This window comes from Pagrus pagrus (assembly GCF_965226575.1).
Source record: "Pagrus pagrus genome assembly, chromosome: 7".
Classification (NCBI taxonomy): Eukaryota; Metazoa; Chordata; class Actinopteri; order Spariformes; family Sparidae; genus Pagrus; species Pagrus pagrus.
Genome location: NC_140191.1, coordinates 23,756,410 through 23,770,803, shown reverse-complemented (window position 1 = coordinate 23,770,803; position 14,394 = coordinate 23,756,410). Strand labels below are relative to the sequence as shown.

The following is a 14,394-nucleotide window of genomic DNA, read 5'->3' as shown; positions in this document are numbered from 1 at the left end:
AAATGTAAAGAGGAGACTGAAGAACAGAGAAGCCTTTGTGTTACAGATAATCAAGAGAACTCATGCAAATGGACAAAACACAAGAAAATTAAAGGATACGTTTGCCCCATCATTATCTACTCACCCCACATACACTTTTGTTTTTAAAAAAAAAAAGTATACCCTTATTTAAACTAGACACTTCACTGTAGCTGCTAAGCTAAAAGTGTTAGCACACACCCATCAGAAGCAGTAGCAGAAGCTTGACTTTGCTTCAAGGGGGTAAATATTGTCTTTTTAAATCAGCTGGGATCTCAGGGACTGAGACTAGGATTACACTAGATGAGCTGCATGGAGTCTTTTTTTTGTTTAAAGGTGCAATATGTAAGACTTTTAGTGGAAACATGCTACATTTAATTAAAATGATCAACAGAGTGTGAATAAATAACAGTTTTGACATTATGACTTCTATGTATTGTGTTGCAGAAATATCTATTGAAGTTAGCATGCTAACCAGCTAGGCCACGGCCTGTACTGATTCATAGCTCCTGTACACAACAAGATCATTTCCTAACCCGAACAAAGTAATGTGGTACCTAAATCTAACCATTTCAAGAGTGTATCGTGTAGCAGGTGTGTCGTGTTGCCACTATGAATTCGCAGATGGACCTACTTCTAAGCAAAAAAGACACTCTTTTTTTACATTTCCGTGTGTTTTGTCTATCTGCATGTGTTTTCTCTGATTCCATTGCTCTCATGGCCACTGTCAAAAAGGTCATTTCCTCCCACTTATATTTTGATTTACATTTTGAAGTACCCACAGTTGATAATTTCTCCTATTGTTTCCGGTCCTTTGTGGCATATTCCGCCATTAAATCAACATAAAGACAGAAGTACAAAGGACAGCAACACCAATAAGACTGGAAGCAATGTTTTTGAAACTAGCAGACATGTAATGAGTTCCCCACCAGGGGGCAGCAGGAGACACTCATAAGTTCTCAATCTATGCTGTCACCAGTGCATTTCTGCTCTATGTGTCCCTGTTACAGTCTTAGCTATTGTTTTCCATGGTAGTGCACATTTTTGCAGCAAGTCCATCTAAGGAATCAGGGACTATGTAAAATTACTAAACTATTTTTTGTATAATTCTTTACAGTAGCAGCACCAGTGCAAAATCATTCTGCTGCAGCACAATGTTGAGGGGATACATACAAAAATAACTGATGATGTTTATTTCATCTTTTGCTCTCCTGTAGCCACCAGTCATCTAAGATTGTACAGAGTGATCTAAACAGCACACCCAAAGGGAGACACGCTCGGGAGAGGAGTCCATAGCTGATATAATCGTAACTGTCACAAATGTTATGCACACTCAATTTCTATTTTGACATCATGTAACTTTAATTTTATTCAAGGGCCATACACTGGCAGCAAGCTCTGATTAGCAAGCCTCAAAAATGAGAATGAACAATAAACAAGAGCAACGTACATAATCATAACTAAGAGATATCCGAAGAAATTTAAGGACGGAATAGAGCGCACAAACAACAAATATAACAGCATGAAAACACAAACATCCCTGAGTTTACCTTTGGTAACAGTTAAACTAAAAGCTACTGTACTTTGCCTTTATGCAAAGACCATGTGACTGTACAACCACATCAAAAGCATCAGGACAATTTACTTCAGAATGCAAATCCGTAAAAACACTTAGCATGACAACATAATGACATCTACCTCGCCTCATCCCAAATAAAAGAATAGCAATCCTTTCAGTTTTAATTTAATATTTTTTTACTGTCTGATTTTTTTAATCCAGTGAATATTTGTCTCTGTAATGTTACAACAACTGAATTGCTTATTATCTGTGGAGTAAGTGCTTCCCTCAAGTGGACAAGCTGTGAAAGTGTAGCTGACTAACAGGCTAAACAAGCACAACTGGGACCTCCGTCAGTGAGTGTATGACCTTCAATAGTTTGTTGGTATCCAGCTGTAAAGCGTGTACTAGCACAAAGAACAGACAGTCCTAATTTATCTGTCTGCAGGCAATGTTTCTGTGATCCCTTAGTCAGCACTTCTGTAACCTATCTGTGAACACAGCCAGGGCTGTAACCAGGACTTTAGAAAAACCCCAGAAAAAATACCAGGGACATGACCTCTGTGTCCTCACTGGTAGCTCTGTCCCTGACTGCAGCAGGCCATTATTAACTTTTTTTACTACATGTGGCTAAAAACTAATGAGCATTTAAATAATTCACTAACACCAATCATTTAAAAAGTTCTGTTAGCCACATTAGAGAGCACAACAAATTTTACGTATAATTTATAAACAATAAAGGCAGTGCATATTGATGTTTGACCCTGCACGAGTGGGGAGACAGACCTGACTTAATAATTCTATGGTGAATCATTTGTAGTGCTTGATATATTATACAATCTGAGGCTATGAGTAATGTGTGCAGGGTCTTGAGGGCAGAAGGATGAATGAATGTGTCGGGGGTTAGACTGGATCCCTCCTCAAACATTTCAGACTTAGATTCAATCCAGTTTTCACCTCACTTAGGTCAGTCAAAGGGCTTAAAAATAGGGACAAGCTAATTTCCGTTTCTATTCCCAGTTAGGAGGTGAATGGAGCCCAACTCTAGATATGTTTAACAAAGCAGCATCAAGCAAAAACACCCTTCCTCCGCTTTCTGTCTCCTTTTACTCCTTTGTTACAATTGTGGTCAAATCATCTTCTGTTTCTCCATCCCCTGAAAACACAAAGACATCACACATTACTTATCAATTGTCATTATGTAAATGAAAATGTGCATTTTACATCTGTAAACTGAAGCAGTGTACTTACAGAAGCACTTCTGGAGGGTCTCAGATCTCTGCAGCATGAGATATGATAAACAAGCCACCAACAGCATGCCGAAGAAGCCCCCAATGACGCAGCCAATGAGAGTTGCATAGCTGGTGCCGTTATCTAGGGGCAAAGGTAACAGTGAGGGAGAAGACAAAATAAAACAACAACAGGGGAACACCTAAAGTAATGTTTTACTTGTAATTATAGGACTTGTCTAGATTTGTTGGAAGTGAGAGGAGGACTGAAAGGTCCTATGAGCATTTGTACAAACATGTGAACAGGTGAATCAAAGGAATAACAATATTTGATGTATAAGTATTATTTTCCTCCACATTTTATATTGGCAAATACACATCATCTTCAAAACCCTGCCTGGATGTAGGGTTACTAAATTTATCAAAGGGATTGGGCAATATTACTGTGTGATGAACCTTTACCATAAACATGTAGGACGGCAGCAGATGCATCAGGATTGTTTGACTGCTGACAAATGACTCGTGCTCCATTGTCAGAGAATGAAGTTCCCTTGAGGGTCCACACAGCCAGAGACTCTTCTTCCGTCATATCACAACTGCCATAGAGAGCCTGAGGAGAGAGAAGGCAAGGAGTGGATGGATGGATGGATGGATGGGCGGATGGATAGATGGATGGATGGAGTGGCTGAGACACCATTCACCCTATTACAAGACACTATAACATCAAAATGATTCTTAAGATGTTATTTTAAAAGGGGCAATATGTAAGAACTGGACACCTGCTAAATCCAGTTATTTAAAAACAAACTAGGGGGCATCACATCACCAGAGTAATAATTAACTGCTGCTAACTCTAGCTGCCATTAGCTATTAGCTTGTTTAGCCTTGCATCTAGTGGTCCAGACAGGGAGCTTGGAGCACCAGAGGAATATCGGTGTTTACACTACTAGGACACAGGACATTGGACCGGAATGGTCAGGGCTAGCTGGTTAGCATGCTAACTTCAGTCAATATCTCTGCAACACAATATATCAACATCATAACATCAAAAATGTTAGTTCCTCAGATTATGATGTTGATTTTTTAATTTTCAACTAAAATTCTTACATATTGCACCTTTAAGGTAAAAGCACAAGTTCCTTTACCCATTTTATTTTACAGCTGGTATGAAATGTTGTTCACTTCCTTAGCTTTGTGTCTTTGCGTGTACTGTACTATGATATGAGTTTTACTGAAGGGAAGAGGAAAGACAGTTTAGCATTAGAGTAAATACAGAGCCAGAGCGCGACCACCTCACCTGGGGGATATCTTCCAAGTGGCCATAAGGGCAGGTGAGGCTGTAGTTGCCGTGACTCCCATAGATGGTGAATGTGATGTTTGGAGAAGCCTTAGGCACTCCACAGCGAAACACTGCAGGTTTTCCCAAAGCCACTGTGAGGTCAGCTGGACGTGTGCTATAACTGAGAGCAGCCGGGTTCGGTGCTGAAGCAGTGGTGTTGTTTTGAGCTGTGACAGTGATTAAGTGTTGCCAATGTGTGTGTTCATATGTGAGAGAAATGAGGAAAGAGCAAAAAATGGGTATTATTGGATTGCATCGCCAAAAACTATAACAATGAAGACATTTACAAATAATGAAAAGCATATTTACTAGCTGGTATAAAAGCTGCCATTAACCCACTTTCCAATTGTCAAAACTGAATTAGAATCGGGTTCATTATCTGTGTTTCAACAACACCCAATCTCACCAGGAAACACTGAAATACACCTTGTTTAATATACAATGGATCTTGAGAAACGGATAATGTAACAGTGGCCACGGGTCTGATCTTACAAAACACGCTGCACAACATTACTGAGGTAATTGTTGAGTTGGATTGTTATTATTTGTACTGATATCGACCCATCCTTGTCATGTAGTGTTCATCAGGAAGTGAAATCTACGTGTAACTAATATCTGACCGTAGGCAAACTCCCTCCACTGCCTTCATAAACATTTGAATATTCTAATGACTTGAAACTCATCTTTCACTGGAAGATCTTTTCTCTGTTCTTTCCACTGAAAGTCTTACAAACTTCAAAAATGTAGACATTCAGGGTGAAGCCTTCCTGCCTGCTGCAGTGACCAGTTTGACTAGTTCATTTCCTGCTATGACTTCTTTATTTATGGCAGTCTATGGATGTAGTATTTCAACGTGAGTAAGTGGAAACATGTCTTGAATAAATCTAATATCTTGAGATGATAGATGTGGTTAATTACCAGAGGAGGGTGTGGTTATTTTGAGCAGAACCAGCAGCAGCAAAAAGATCTGTGAAACCTTCCTCGTCTTCCTCATCTCTACTTTCCTCCCCGTCTCCATTTTTGCCTCCACTCAGTCTTCTTTATTCCAAAGGTTTATCTGTAGAGCGTTGTAACTTTATTTTTCAGACAACATAAATAAATAGAAGCGTACAAGAGTCCTTGTGGCTCTGCTTCCTTCAGATTAAAAAATAGATCATTTTTACATTCAAAGATGGAATGTGTCACTGCTACACATGAAAAAATATGGCAGTATTTTGGGAGATATCAAACTGAAAGCATCACACCATCAGTATGAAATAAAGGCATTTATAAGATGTAAAATTGATTAGATTGTTAATGAAAAATTTACCTTGAAATGTTAAGAAAGACAAACTTGTTGATTATTGACACGGACCGCAAAATGTCGTGGAAACTCCCCGACAGCTCTGCAGGCAGCTTCCTTATTCGAAGATTATGATGTTGCTCCTTTAAAAATAGACCTTATCCTCCGTCAGATGCCTTGACACCTTGTCTAAACTGTCTGACCTAATATTTCTGCTGACAGTGTCTCAATAAACAGTGAAGAGGCTGTCTCCACACTATGCTGACTCTCACCTCTCTGTCTCACTTCATCCTTCGTACTTTAATCAGGCAGAAAGTTGAGAAAAAACACGGCACATGAAGGAGATGGATATCTCTGAATAAGAAACAAACAGGTTGAGCAGGCCTGGTCTGAACCAATAATAGCCTCTGGGAAAAAACGTCAGCTCATCACGCAAGGCTTTTCTTGCCGCCCCATTTACTTTCACTCTCTCTCACTCACATACACAAATCTGTTATCCCTCCCTCCCTCACCCCTCTCCAGTCGCCCTCACTTTTCCTACAGTGTCCCGGCCTTTGAAAAATAAGCTTTAAATACTTGAGTAACAGAATTTTACTGTCAAATAAGTTCCCTCTTTCTGAAGGACAAGCAGCTTGACCCGCTGTCATCACAGCAGAAATGTCCTCACCTCTCGCCACTTACTCCTGCACTTGTTCTTATTGAATGCCCAGTGCCATTTGGTTATGTTTTATGTTTTTATCATTTCGAAATTTAAGTTCTAGCAATTTTTTCCCTTCCTCTGTCTTTATTAACAGAAAACCATCTGATCCTCCTTGTTGGTACTGGAGTCAAAGCCATCATTGTGCTGTTACTTACATTGGTTACTTTATGGGCTTGGACACAACATTGCACATGCTTCATTTTATTATAATTGTCATGAAATGGTGAATGGCTCAATGTCAAATTTCCCCTGTTTCATGGTTAAAGGAGGACAAGACGTAGTTCTGCTGTGGACAAACATGTAGGAAGGACGCGGCTCTGTTTAAATACATTTAAGGCAGTTTCTCACAAAATCTTTAATGTTGCCCTGTTATGTTTCAGGAGAACAGCCAGGATTATGAAAATCCGCACTGCCCAAACAGATCAAAGACACGTGGTTGCCCAGAAGGAAATGTCTGAAAGAAACAAGAGAGGCGGGATGACGTTTCATGACATTAGATACATGTCTTGGCACTTAACACAAGGATGTGCAGTTTGAGTTGAGGAGCAAGTCTGCCAGCATGAAAAATGCGGCATGACTTCCTGATGCGCCTTCCCTCTCATGACTTTCTGCAACAATGCAGACAGATGAGTAATGGATTGTTACACTATAAAGAAAACATTACTGATGTTTATTTAATCGACACAAAATCAAAACAAAACAAAAACCCCTCAACAAACACAAAATTACTAAATTAAGCTATCTTCAAGTTGTAGTTCTCCTGAAAGTTTTGTTGTTGAACATTTTTTAAGTGGTGTAAATGGTTCACTACTCAAACCAGGCAATGCTGCCCCCTTGAGTTTGAAATACGCATGTACATTATGCTATTTTATACTTGTCCATACTTTAACCTCAGTCAACCAATTTGTTAGTATTTACATTATTAACTATAGCCATTTCAAGGTTAGGGTTGAAGTTTTTTAAGTTTTAACAATAATGTTAAGTGTTTTTAATTGCAACAGAAACAACATACAACATTATATTCTAAAGCCTTTTTGTTTAACACTGTAAACTGCTCTGCCTCACACAGATAGACAGCAGTTGCCCATGCACCTCTAATGATCTCTATTTCCCATTAAAACAGCATTTAAATGTTAAAACTGTACAGTAACAACAAAACAAAACCGCTAACGAAGTGATACACACAAACGAAACAGTGTACTTCCTTGTTTACTTAATTAGCATTTATAAATACAAGATATGTGCACCTCTTTACTCAGCTACATGTGATACATCAGGCAAAAGCAGGATTCTAAAAATAGACAAACGGGATGAGGAGATGATATCTAAGTACATTTTGTAAATGGATGTCCTGGTGTCAGAGTCACTGTCCGGCTGGTTTTCATCCTCTTCCACTTCTCCTCAGGCTCTGGTCAGTATCTGTTCCAGTCTTATCACACTGAAGAGTTTACTTGAAACCACACAGAGCCAGTCCTTAATTAGATCATTATGGCTGTATTTTCTATCCTCGTCTTCATACTCGTCATCATCACAAACGGGCTACTTCAGTGTTTTCTGTTTGTGGACATCACATGACATATACAGTACTTATATACAGGACTTAGCGCACTCTGTGATGTGCCGTTAAACTCCAGTAAAAGTATCAGTGCCAACAGTTCAACTGACTTGCACAAAAGTAAAAGGTAAGTCCTGACAGCTGCTTTTTACCTATAGTTGTAATGAAACGAGCCACGTGCCAACAGAATAAAGATTTCGATAATTTTTTCCTTTGCTTTCCTAAACTAAGCAGTTAGTCAAGTCGGCCAAGTTCGTCCTCATTCAGCTCGCTGCATTAAAATCCAAAATGAAGGGTTTCAGTCTCGTGTCCTGCTTGCTTGGACTGTACAGTAACATCTATCATATGATCTTCAGGTTCTTGCAGTCTTTGTGACTTGGAGCGACCGTCAACAGTCTTGGGCACAGCTTTTCTTCTGTTTACATGATTTCAGTCATGGCTCAAGCATGTGATGCAGTACTAACATCTTCAATAGGTTTACTTTGCAAGATGAGTTGGGAAGGTTAATGCACAAGCGAGGGTATTTAGAAAAAAAAAGTCTGACTATCTTAAGTTACTTGAATACGTTAAAAAGGTCACTTGTGTTTTTGGTGGTTGCACAATGAGTCCTAGTCTTGCTGAATCCTTAAGGTGCTGAAGCAGTTGTCTCTGTGAGGACATAAGACTGTTGTCTGGAGGATTTCCGTCTCCTGAAAGGACAAAAGGGATTCATCAGAAAACACCGACATTTATTAATCACTTTTTTAAAGATTCATTTTTAGCATGGTTTGTTTTTCTTGAGTTTGAATACATCATTTTTTCATGTATGGAACACTGTCATTTAAGTATGTGATGCTGTATGTAGCCCAAACCCAGTCACTGAAGATCTTTGGATAATATTCATACTACTGTTGGCATCACCTCAACCTTTGGATGACACACGATAGTCATTTAAGGGGTTCCCAAATAAACAAAGCTTCCTCCCTAGAAAGATGTGGGCAGCCAAGACAGTCCAATTGGGCCTAAACAGACCAGAGTTTCTGGCTGGCAATGTAAGGGGAATTACGTTCTCAATGGGTCAGGGACAGATTCAGATTGAGGGTGAGAGCCACCTCTCTTAAGCCTTTACAAAAAAGGGTGTCATCACACCATGATTGGCTGGGAGGGAAATGCCCCAAGCTGCTTCCACTCCTCAATCAGGAGTCAGTCTCCCCACCTGTGCACAGGTGATCTGAATCTGCTGCAATTAGTCATGAGGGATTTTGGAAAATCAGCCCAAAACAAAGAAAAATAGCAAGTCTCAAACAATTGGACTGCTTCAATTTGATCTCTGACATCTAGACAGGATTATTCAAATAGTTTAAGCAGCAAACAGTGAATGCATACCGTTTTGAATGATGTATAGCTTCGAACACAGTTACACTCCTTATCAGGCTGTATGTCACATACTGGATTACATTATTTTACTTTTATTATCAACCAGTTCAACCGTAGTACCTATTAAACAAGGGTGTCACTTTGTGTTGACTTTGTGGGGATATAACGACTCAGATGAAAAAAAACATTTTTTTTAAAGGAGAGATACAGTATTATGATGCTTTTCAGGTTCAAACATTTATTTTGGTTTCCTACTACAATAGGTTTACATGCTTTAATGCTCAAATAACCTAGCTAACCAGTCCATTTAAAGTATGTATTCTCTGATTTTACAGTATGCTGACAACATATTTTATTTAATGCACATGTTGTCGGCTGTTGCTAAGCCTTAGTATAATGTACTGTGCATTTTTGGTCCTGGGTTAAAATGTTGTCAGCAGCAGCTAGCTTCATTTGCAGGTGCTGATAAAGTGTTTGTTAGTTAACATTTCTCTGCGCAAGCTATTTTGCTGAAGTTTTTTTTTTTTTGTTTCTAAAAAGTGATGGGGGACAAAGCCAGCCATTTTAAAAAGTGGTGGGGATACGTTCCCAGTGTCCCCAGTTTAAAGGACACCTATGTTCTCTGATTCTTGATACTGCAAAGCATATAATAATAACACTGTAAGAGGAGAACTCACCTTGTCACGATAATAGCCACTATGGCTATAATCGCCAGTAGAACAACGATGGTGACTCCGACTAGCACCATTTTGCCTCCTGAAGAGTTAGGGGGAGACGGGGTCACTGCTGTGGTGGACAAATAATGGATGAGAGCTTACTGATGGTCAAATGATGCTCAGGAAGTATATTTTTATATGTCAAATGACTTGACCATGGAACATCCTGTTACAATGTAAAGATATTTAAAAAATGTTGGACTTCATGGCAACAGAGCCTGCAGGTGTGGACCTGGGTCATCTGTTTACAGTTTGCTCATTTGAATTTAATACAATGCAGAAACATCTGGGATGATTTGCATTTTATAAGTGAAGGAAATGTAAATATTTAAATTAAATAATGACTGGACAGTCACATGTTTGTCTACATATCAAAATGTTATTGAGAAAGACAATGAAGCCCCAAATTTCTCTCTGTTTATACCATGGGACTGATAACGTTAAACTCTGACAGACTTCATTCACCCACCTCTGGAATCTCTGAGCATTACACTGCTCGTCTGTGAGCCATGTCTGTTTCGTGACACACAGCAGTGCAGTCCATATTCCTCAGCAGTGATGCTAGCACTGCTGAGTGTCGGGCCTCTTCCTGTGGGTGTAGCTGGAGATAGTCTCGCTGGATGAAAGCTTTTGTCTGCTGTAGGGAGACACGCTGCCCCCTGGTACCAGGTGTATGTGTGGACCGGTGGGTTTGCATCACTGCTGCAGGTCAGAGTCACAGGAAGTGTGTCCTGCAGCTCTCCAGAAGCTGAGACAGCTGTGTTTCGAGGAGAGTCTAGAGGAGAAGGATATCAAAGGTCAGTTACAAGTCTTATGAGTTATCAAACTTAGTTATTAAACATTATAGGTAAAATGTCTTTATACATTTCTGAAGAAACTCTCTGAAATGCTCTGTCAGCAGCACCTTGCTCAACTTATGTCCTTGTCAAGCACAGTAATGGGCTAAATGACTGATTTCTTATTTCTTCTTTTACTCAGAATTGAGAGAATAAATGAACAAATGAGTGAATGACTTTGTAGACGTTTCTTCATCCTATCTTAAGGACTGTAGATTTGCAAACAGTACATTACTTTACATGACATATTATGAATCCACATCAGGATTAATCTTCACTTACACTCTACATCAATGTTCAGCATTGTAGAGTTCTGCACTTTGTCTCCAGTTCGCATCTGACAGTAGTAGCTGCCGGAGTCATCAGCTGTAGCCTCACTGATGCTCCACACCTGTCCAGTGTGTCTCGGACTGGTGCTCGTGCTCTTGTACCATCTGAAGCTGGCCTGTGGACCGGCCGCAGGGCTGCAGCAGGCCAGACGCAAGGCCGAGCCATCAGTGATGTCACTAGAGGGACTCGCTGACACTTTGACTGCACTGGATGAGTCTGGAGAAAACAAGGGTTAGAAAAGAAAGTATATATTTTTTTATATTATATTCATTTGATGTGCATATCATTCATTTTATCTTAATTATTTTGTTTATTTTTATTTATCCTGCATTCACTCCTTCCCTTACTTTTAACTCTTGAGCTGCTGTAAAAAGGTATGTTTTCCCTGTTATGAGCTGAAGGATGTTTATCTTATCTACATATTGTGGTAAGATTACTTATAGATTCTCAACATTCATCCTTTGACTGGTACATGTAGGTCAATACCTGTGGGTATTTTAGCAGGGCAAAACATATTCTGTATTACTAAAAACACAAAAAGTTGTTGGTTTTAATAATGTGTAATGGTTCAAAGCTGCTTTTGGAATTGCAAAGCCAAACACTGACTCTCTGGCCTTCTGACCTATCAGTGGGTTTAACTAACTGGACTTGGTATTTTATTTTACAGCTGTCATGAACAATGTGATATGACAATTTATACCCAAAATGATTTAACTTTGTACAAATATCCAACTTTTCTCTGATAATTCATTTCTACTCTACCGTATTCTACCATTTTTGGTAGTTTTACTCATCCTACAGATTACAAGTACTTAATTGGCTTCTGACACTGACACAGCACGCCTTGCAACAGAGAGGACGAACAAGAAAACATGACTGTGGCTTCACACAGACGTTTCTCAATCGTTTCTTAAGACTTAAGACACTTTGTGGTGGAGCGACACACCCACCACCCTACACACACACGCAGACACACACACACACACACACACACACACACACACACACACACACACAGGATTGCTTGTTAACTTGCTCTAATACCTGTAATTGCACTAAATCTCCCTTTTTAAAAAGTTGTTGCAATGTCAAGTTACAGTTTGTCCCTACATGTTTGGCAGCGAGTTTGCTTTCACATTACTGAACTAAATACTATGTCAAGCTGGGTATTTAAATGCAGTCACTGGTCAGTTTCAGTTCAACTTCTCATAAATAGCACAAAGTGTCAAACAGACGCTTGCATAAAGGAAGTGGTTAACACTTAAAACGCTGGTGCTGAAACATGATTACTTGTTAACCAAGCTTTAAAGTGATACAATTTAGTAAGGTGAAATATTCTCAGTATTGTTGATTTACCATTCAATCAATAATGTTATTATAACTGGGCAGTTACTCCTAGACAGGCAAGGAGCACCAGGCAGGCTGTAAGTGAGAGTGCACCAGTGACTGAGACGCATGAAGACGGTCAAAAACAGCCACAATGTAGAGGAAGGACAAATAGATGAACTTTGCGGTGTGTCTACTGTTGTTTGTCACATTGCACATTGACTCAAGCCTGTCTGGTTTTTCTTTCAGATTCTGATGTAACTGTGAACTGTGGGTGTAAAGATCAGAGCTACATTGTATTAAAGATAATAACAACAACAACTGAGATTCTGCCAGAATTCTGCTTTGTTTATATTTTCTTGAATATTTAGCAACTCTACAAATCATGAATAATTGATTGATGATTGTGCTAAAGTGGACGATGCTTGTTATGATGATGGTGGAGATCAGCTGTAATACATTACTTGTAAGTGAAATATTCCCACCTGCCACCAGCAGCTGTATACCGATCTGCTCTGGCATCTTCTGTGTCGGGTGGCTGGTGATGACGTAGAACACATATGCTCCGCTGTCCGACTGTCTCACATCAGAAATCGTCAGTGAACAGTTTTTACTTCCTGGTTGTCCGAGGAACTCCACCCTGTTCTCGTAGGATGGATCCTGCAAGACACCGGCACTGTGGAAGACATATCTGAGACGGACAGACAAACACACAGACAGACTTAGATAGTTTGTCTAAGCTGTGCAGTGAGTACTTTGCTAAAATGAGTCACAGGTGTGGGTGGGTGTGTGTTTCTGTGTGTCTTAAACAATACCTTGGTGTGATACAGCGGCTGTCTTCGAGACACCACATCTCAGACAAAACTCTGTACTGATGTACTTCTCCTCCTCCTCCACCCTAATAGAGAAAAAATAAACAAGAAGCTGACTTTAGATGCTCAAAGCACTCCCAATACTTTAACTGAAAATTGTTAAATCAGTTAATTCGAACTAAACCCCTTTAAGCTGCATGTTTCAGGTCGTTCTGACAACAGTAGCAGAGGGGTCCTCTAGTTAAAGACACACTGCAGGATATATTGCAACTGCTAACAATGCCCTCTTTATTGAGTTACCTGAGCAGGAGGTCGTCCCTTCTCCTGGGTTTCATTAGAACTTTGGGGGTAGTCATAGGAACAAGGGAGAACCACTGAGGAGCCAATCACAGCACAGATAGGACCGGAGGGGAGATGAACTGACCAATCACCAGCAAGAATACCTGAAGGGCAGAGGAAAATATACAGTAGCAAGTTACTATATTGTCACCAACACAAGTTACATTAAAACGGCACAATACCTGCTGAAGAATTAGTTGATTTTATAACTTTAAAACGTTAATACATCATCATCAATACATCATCTTATTTTCAGTATTAAAATAATATTATCCAGATTAAAAACATGACTTTTAAATACCTGAAAATAAATAATCAAATGTGTCCCCTCAGAAAGACTGTACTTGGTCTCAACTCACTGGATGGGTCTGACAGTGTAAACACTAGGAAAATGCAACTTAAAGCCTTTCTTGTTCATAATAAGAAAAAATTGGGAATCAACACTTTCAGATAATTCTGTTCAATCAGTGTTGAAATTACAGACAGATGTTGGGTCAGGGCTAAATGTGAATCCCACTATCAACACCGCTGGCGCTCTCATATGAGCTCTTACCTTTCAAAGAGAGTGTGAGCAGCAGCCAGCAGCTCTGTGCAGCTCCTCCACCCATCTTCATCTCTTCCTGCTGTGGCTGTTGCCTGTTGTGTTGTTAGCCACCTGACCACCTTCTTTTGCTTCACCTCCTCACCCCTCTCTGTGACTCTTAGATCTTCGTCAAACAGTCTGCCCTCCTCAGCTTTTAAGTTAAGTCAGTGATGTGCGTGTCTCTCTTCTTCCAGAATGAACACTTATAGGTCAGATTGTCCAACTTCCTCTTTTTATCTGCCCACAAGGAACTGGGGTGTTGACTTGTCTTTCATGTCAGCAAAGGAAACTGTACATAAAAACAAAGAAACATTGTGTTGTCATATGTTGTGCTAATGCTCATGCTGATTCTGACGACACTGCTGCCGCTGGATGGTTTCATGGATGTATTTCAAATCCAGAGTATTACGCTGAT

At 39.8% G+C, this 14,394-nt stretch overlaps 2 protein-coding genes across 2 annotated transcripts; both read right to left on the bottom strand.

Moving 5' to 3' along the window:
* Positions 1-2,082: 2,082 nt before the first annotated feature.
* On the bottom strand, positions 2,083-5,777 carry LOC311259532 (uncharacterized protein). The gene is made up of 6 exons (XM_084356755.1): positions 5,454-5,777; positions 5,063-5,201; positions 4,103-4,311; positions 3,268-3,415; positions 2,828-2,950; positions 2,083-2,732 (listed from the first exon to the last, which is right to left on the bottom strand). The coding sequence occupies exons 2-6, from the start codon at positions 5,160-5,162 to the stop codon at positions 2,683-2,685; spliced, it is 630 nt and encodes a 209-aa protein (XP_084212881.1). The 5' UTR covers positions 5,163-5,201; positions 5,454-5,777; the 3' UTR covers positions 2,083-2,682.
* A 1,540-nt stretch (positions 5,778-7,317) lies between these two features.
* On the bottom strand, positions 7,318-14,202 carry LOC311259795 (cell adhesion molecule 4). The gene is made up of 8 exons (XM_084357127.1): positions 13,950-14,202; positions 13,358-13,500; positions 13,061-13,143; positions 12,731-12,936; positions 10,872-11,135; positions 10,223-10,528; positions 9,715-9,823; positions 7,318-8,370 (listed from the first exon to the last, which is right to left on the bottom strand). Exons 1-8 carry the CDS (start codon positions 14,008-14,010, stop codon positions 8,307-8,309), a joined length of 1,236 nt encoding a protein of 411 aa, XP_084213253.1. The 5' UTR covers positions 14,011-14,202; the 3' UTR covers positions 7,318-8,306.
* Between the last annotated feature and the right edge of the window lie 192 nt (positions 14,203-14,394).

Excerpts from the sequence above, each read along its gene's own strand:
- LOC311259532 (XM_084356755.1), bottom strand. The coding sequence starts at position 5,162 with ATGGAGACGGGGAGGAAAGTAGAGATGAGGAAGACGAGGAAGGTTTCA. Across the intron at positions 4,312-5,062 it reads AATAACCACACCCTCCTCTG|CTCAAAACAACACCACTGCT; the intron begins GTAATTAACCAC and ends TCACTGTCACAG. Across the intron at positions 2,951-3,267 it reads TGCCGTCCTACATGTTTATG|ATAACGGCACCAGCTATGCA; the intron begins GTAAAGGTTCAT and ends CTTTGCCCCTAG.
- LOC311259795 (XM_084357127.1), bottom strand. The coding sequence starts at position 14,010 with ATGAAGATGGGTGGAGGAGCTGCACAGAGCTGCTGGCTGCTGCTCACA. Across the intron at positions 11,136-12,730 it reads TATACAGCTGCTGGTGGCAG|ACTCATCCAGTGCAGTCAAA; the intron begins GTGGGAATATTT and ends TGTTTTCTCCAG. Across the intron at positions 9,824-10,222 it reads AATGCTCAGAGATTCCAGAG|CAGTGACCCCGTCTCCCCCT; the intron begins GTGGGTGAATGA and ends TGTCCACCACAG.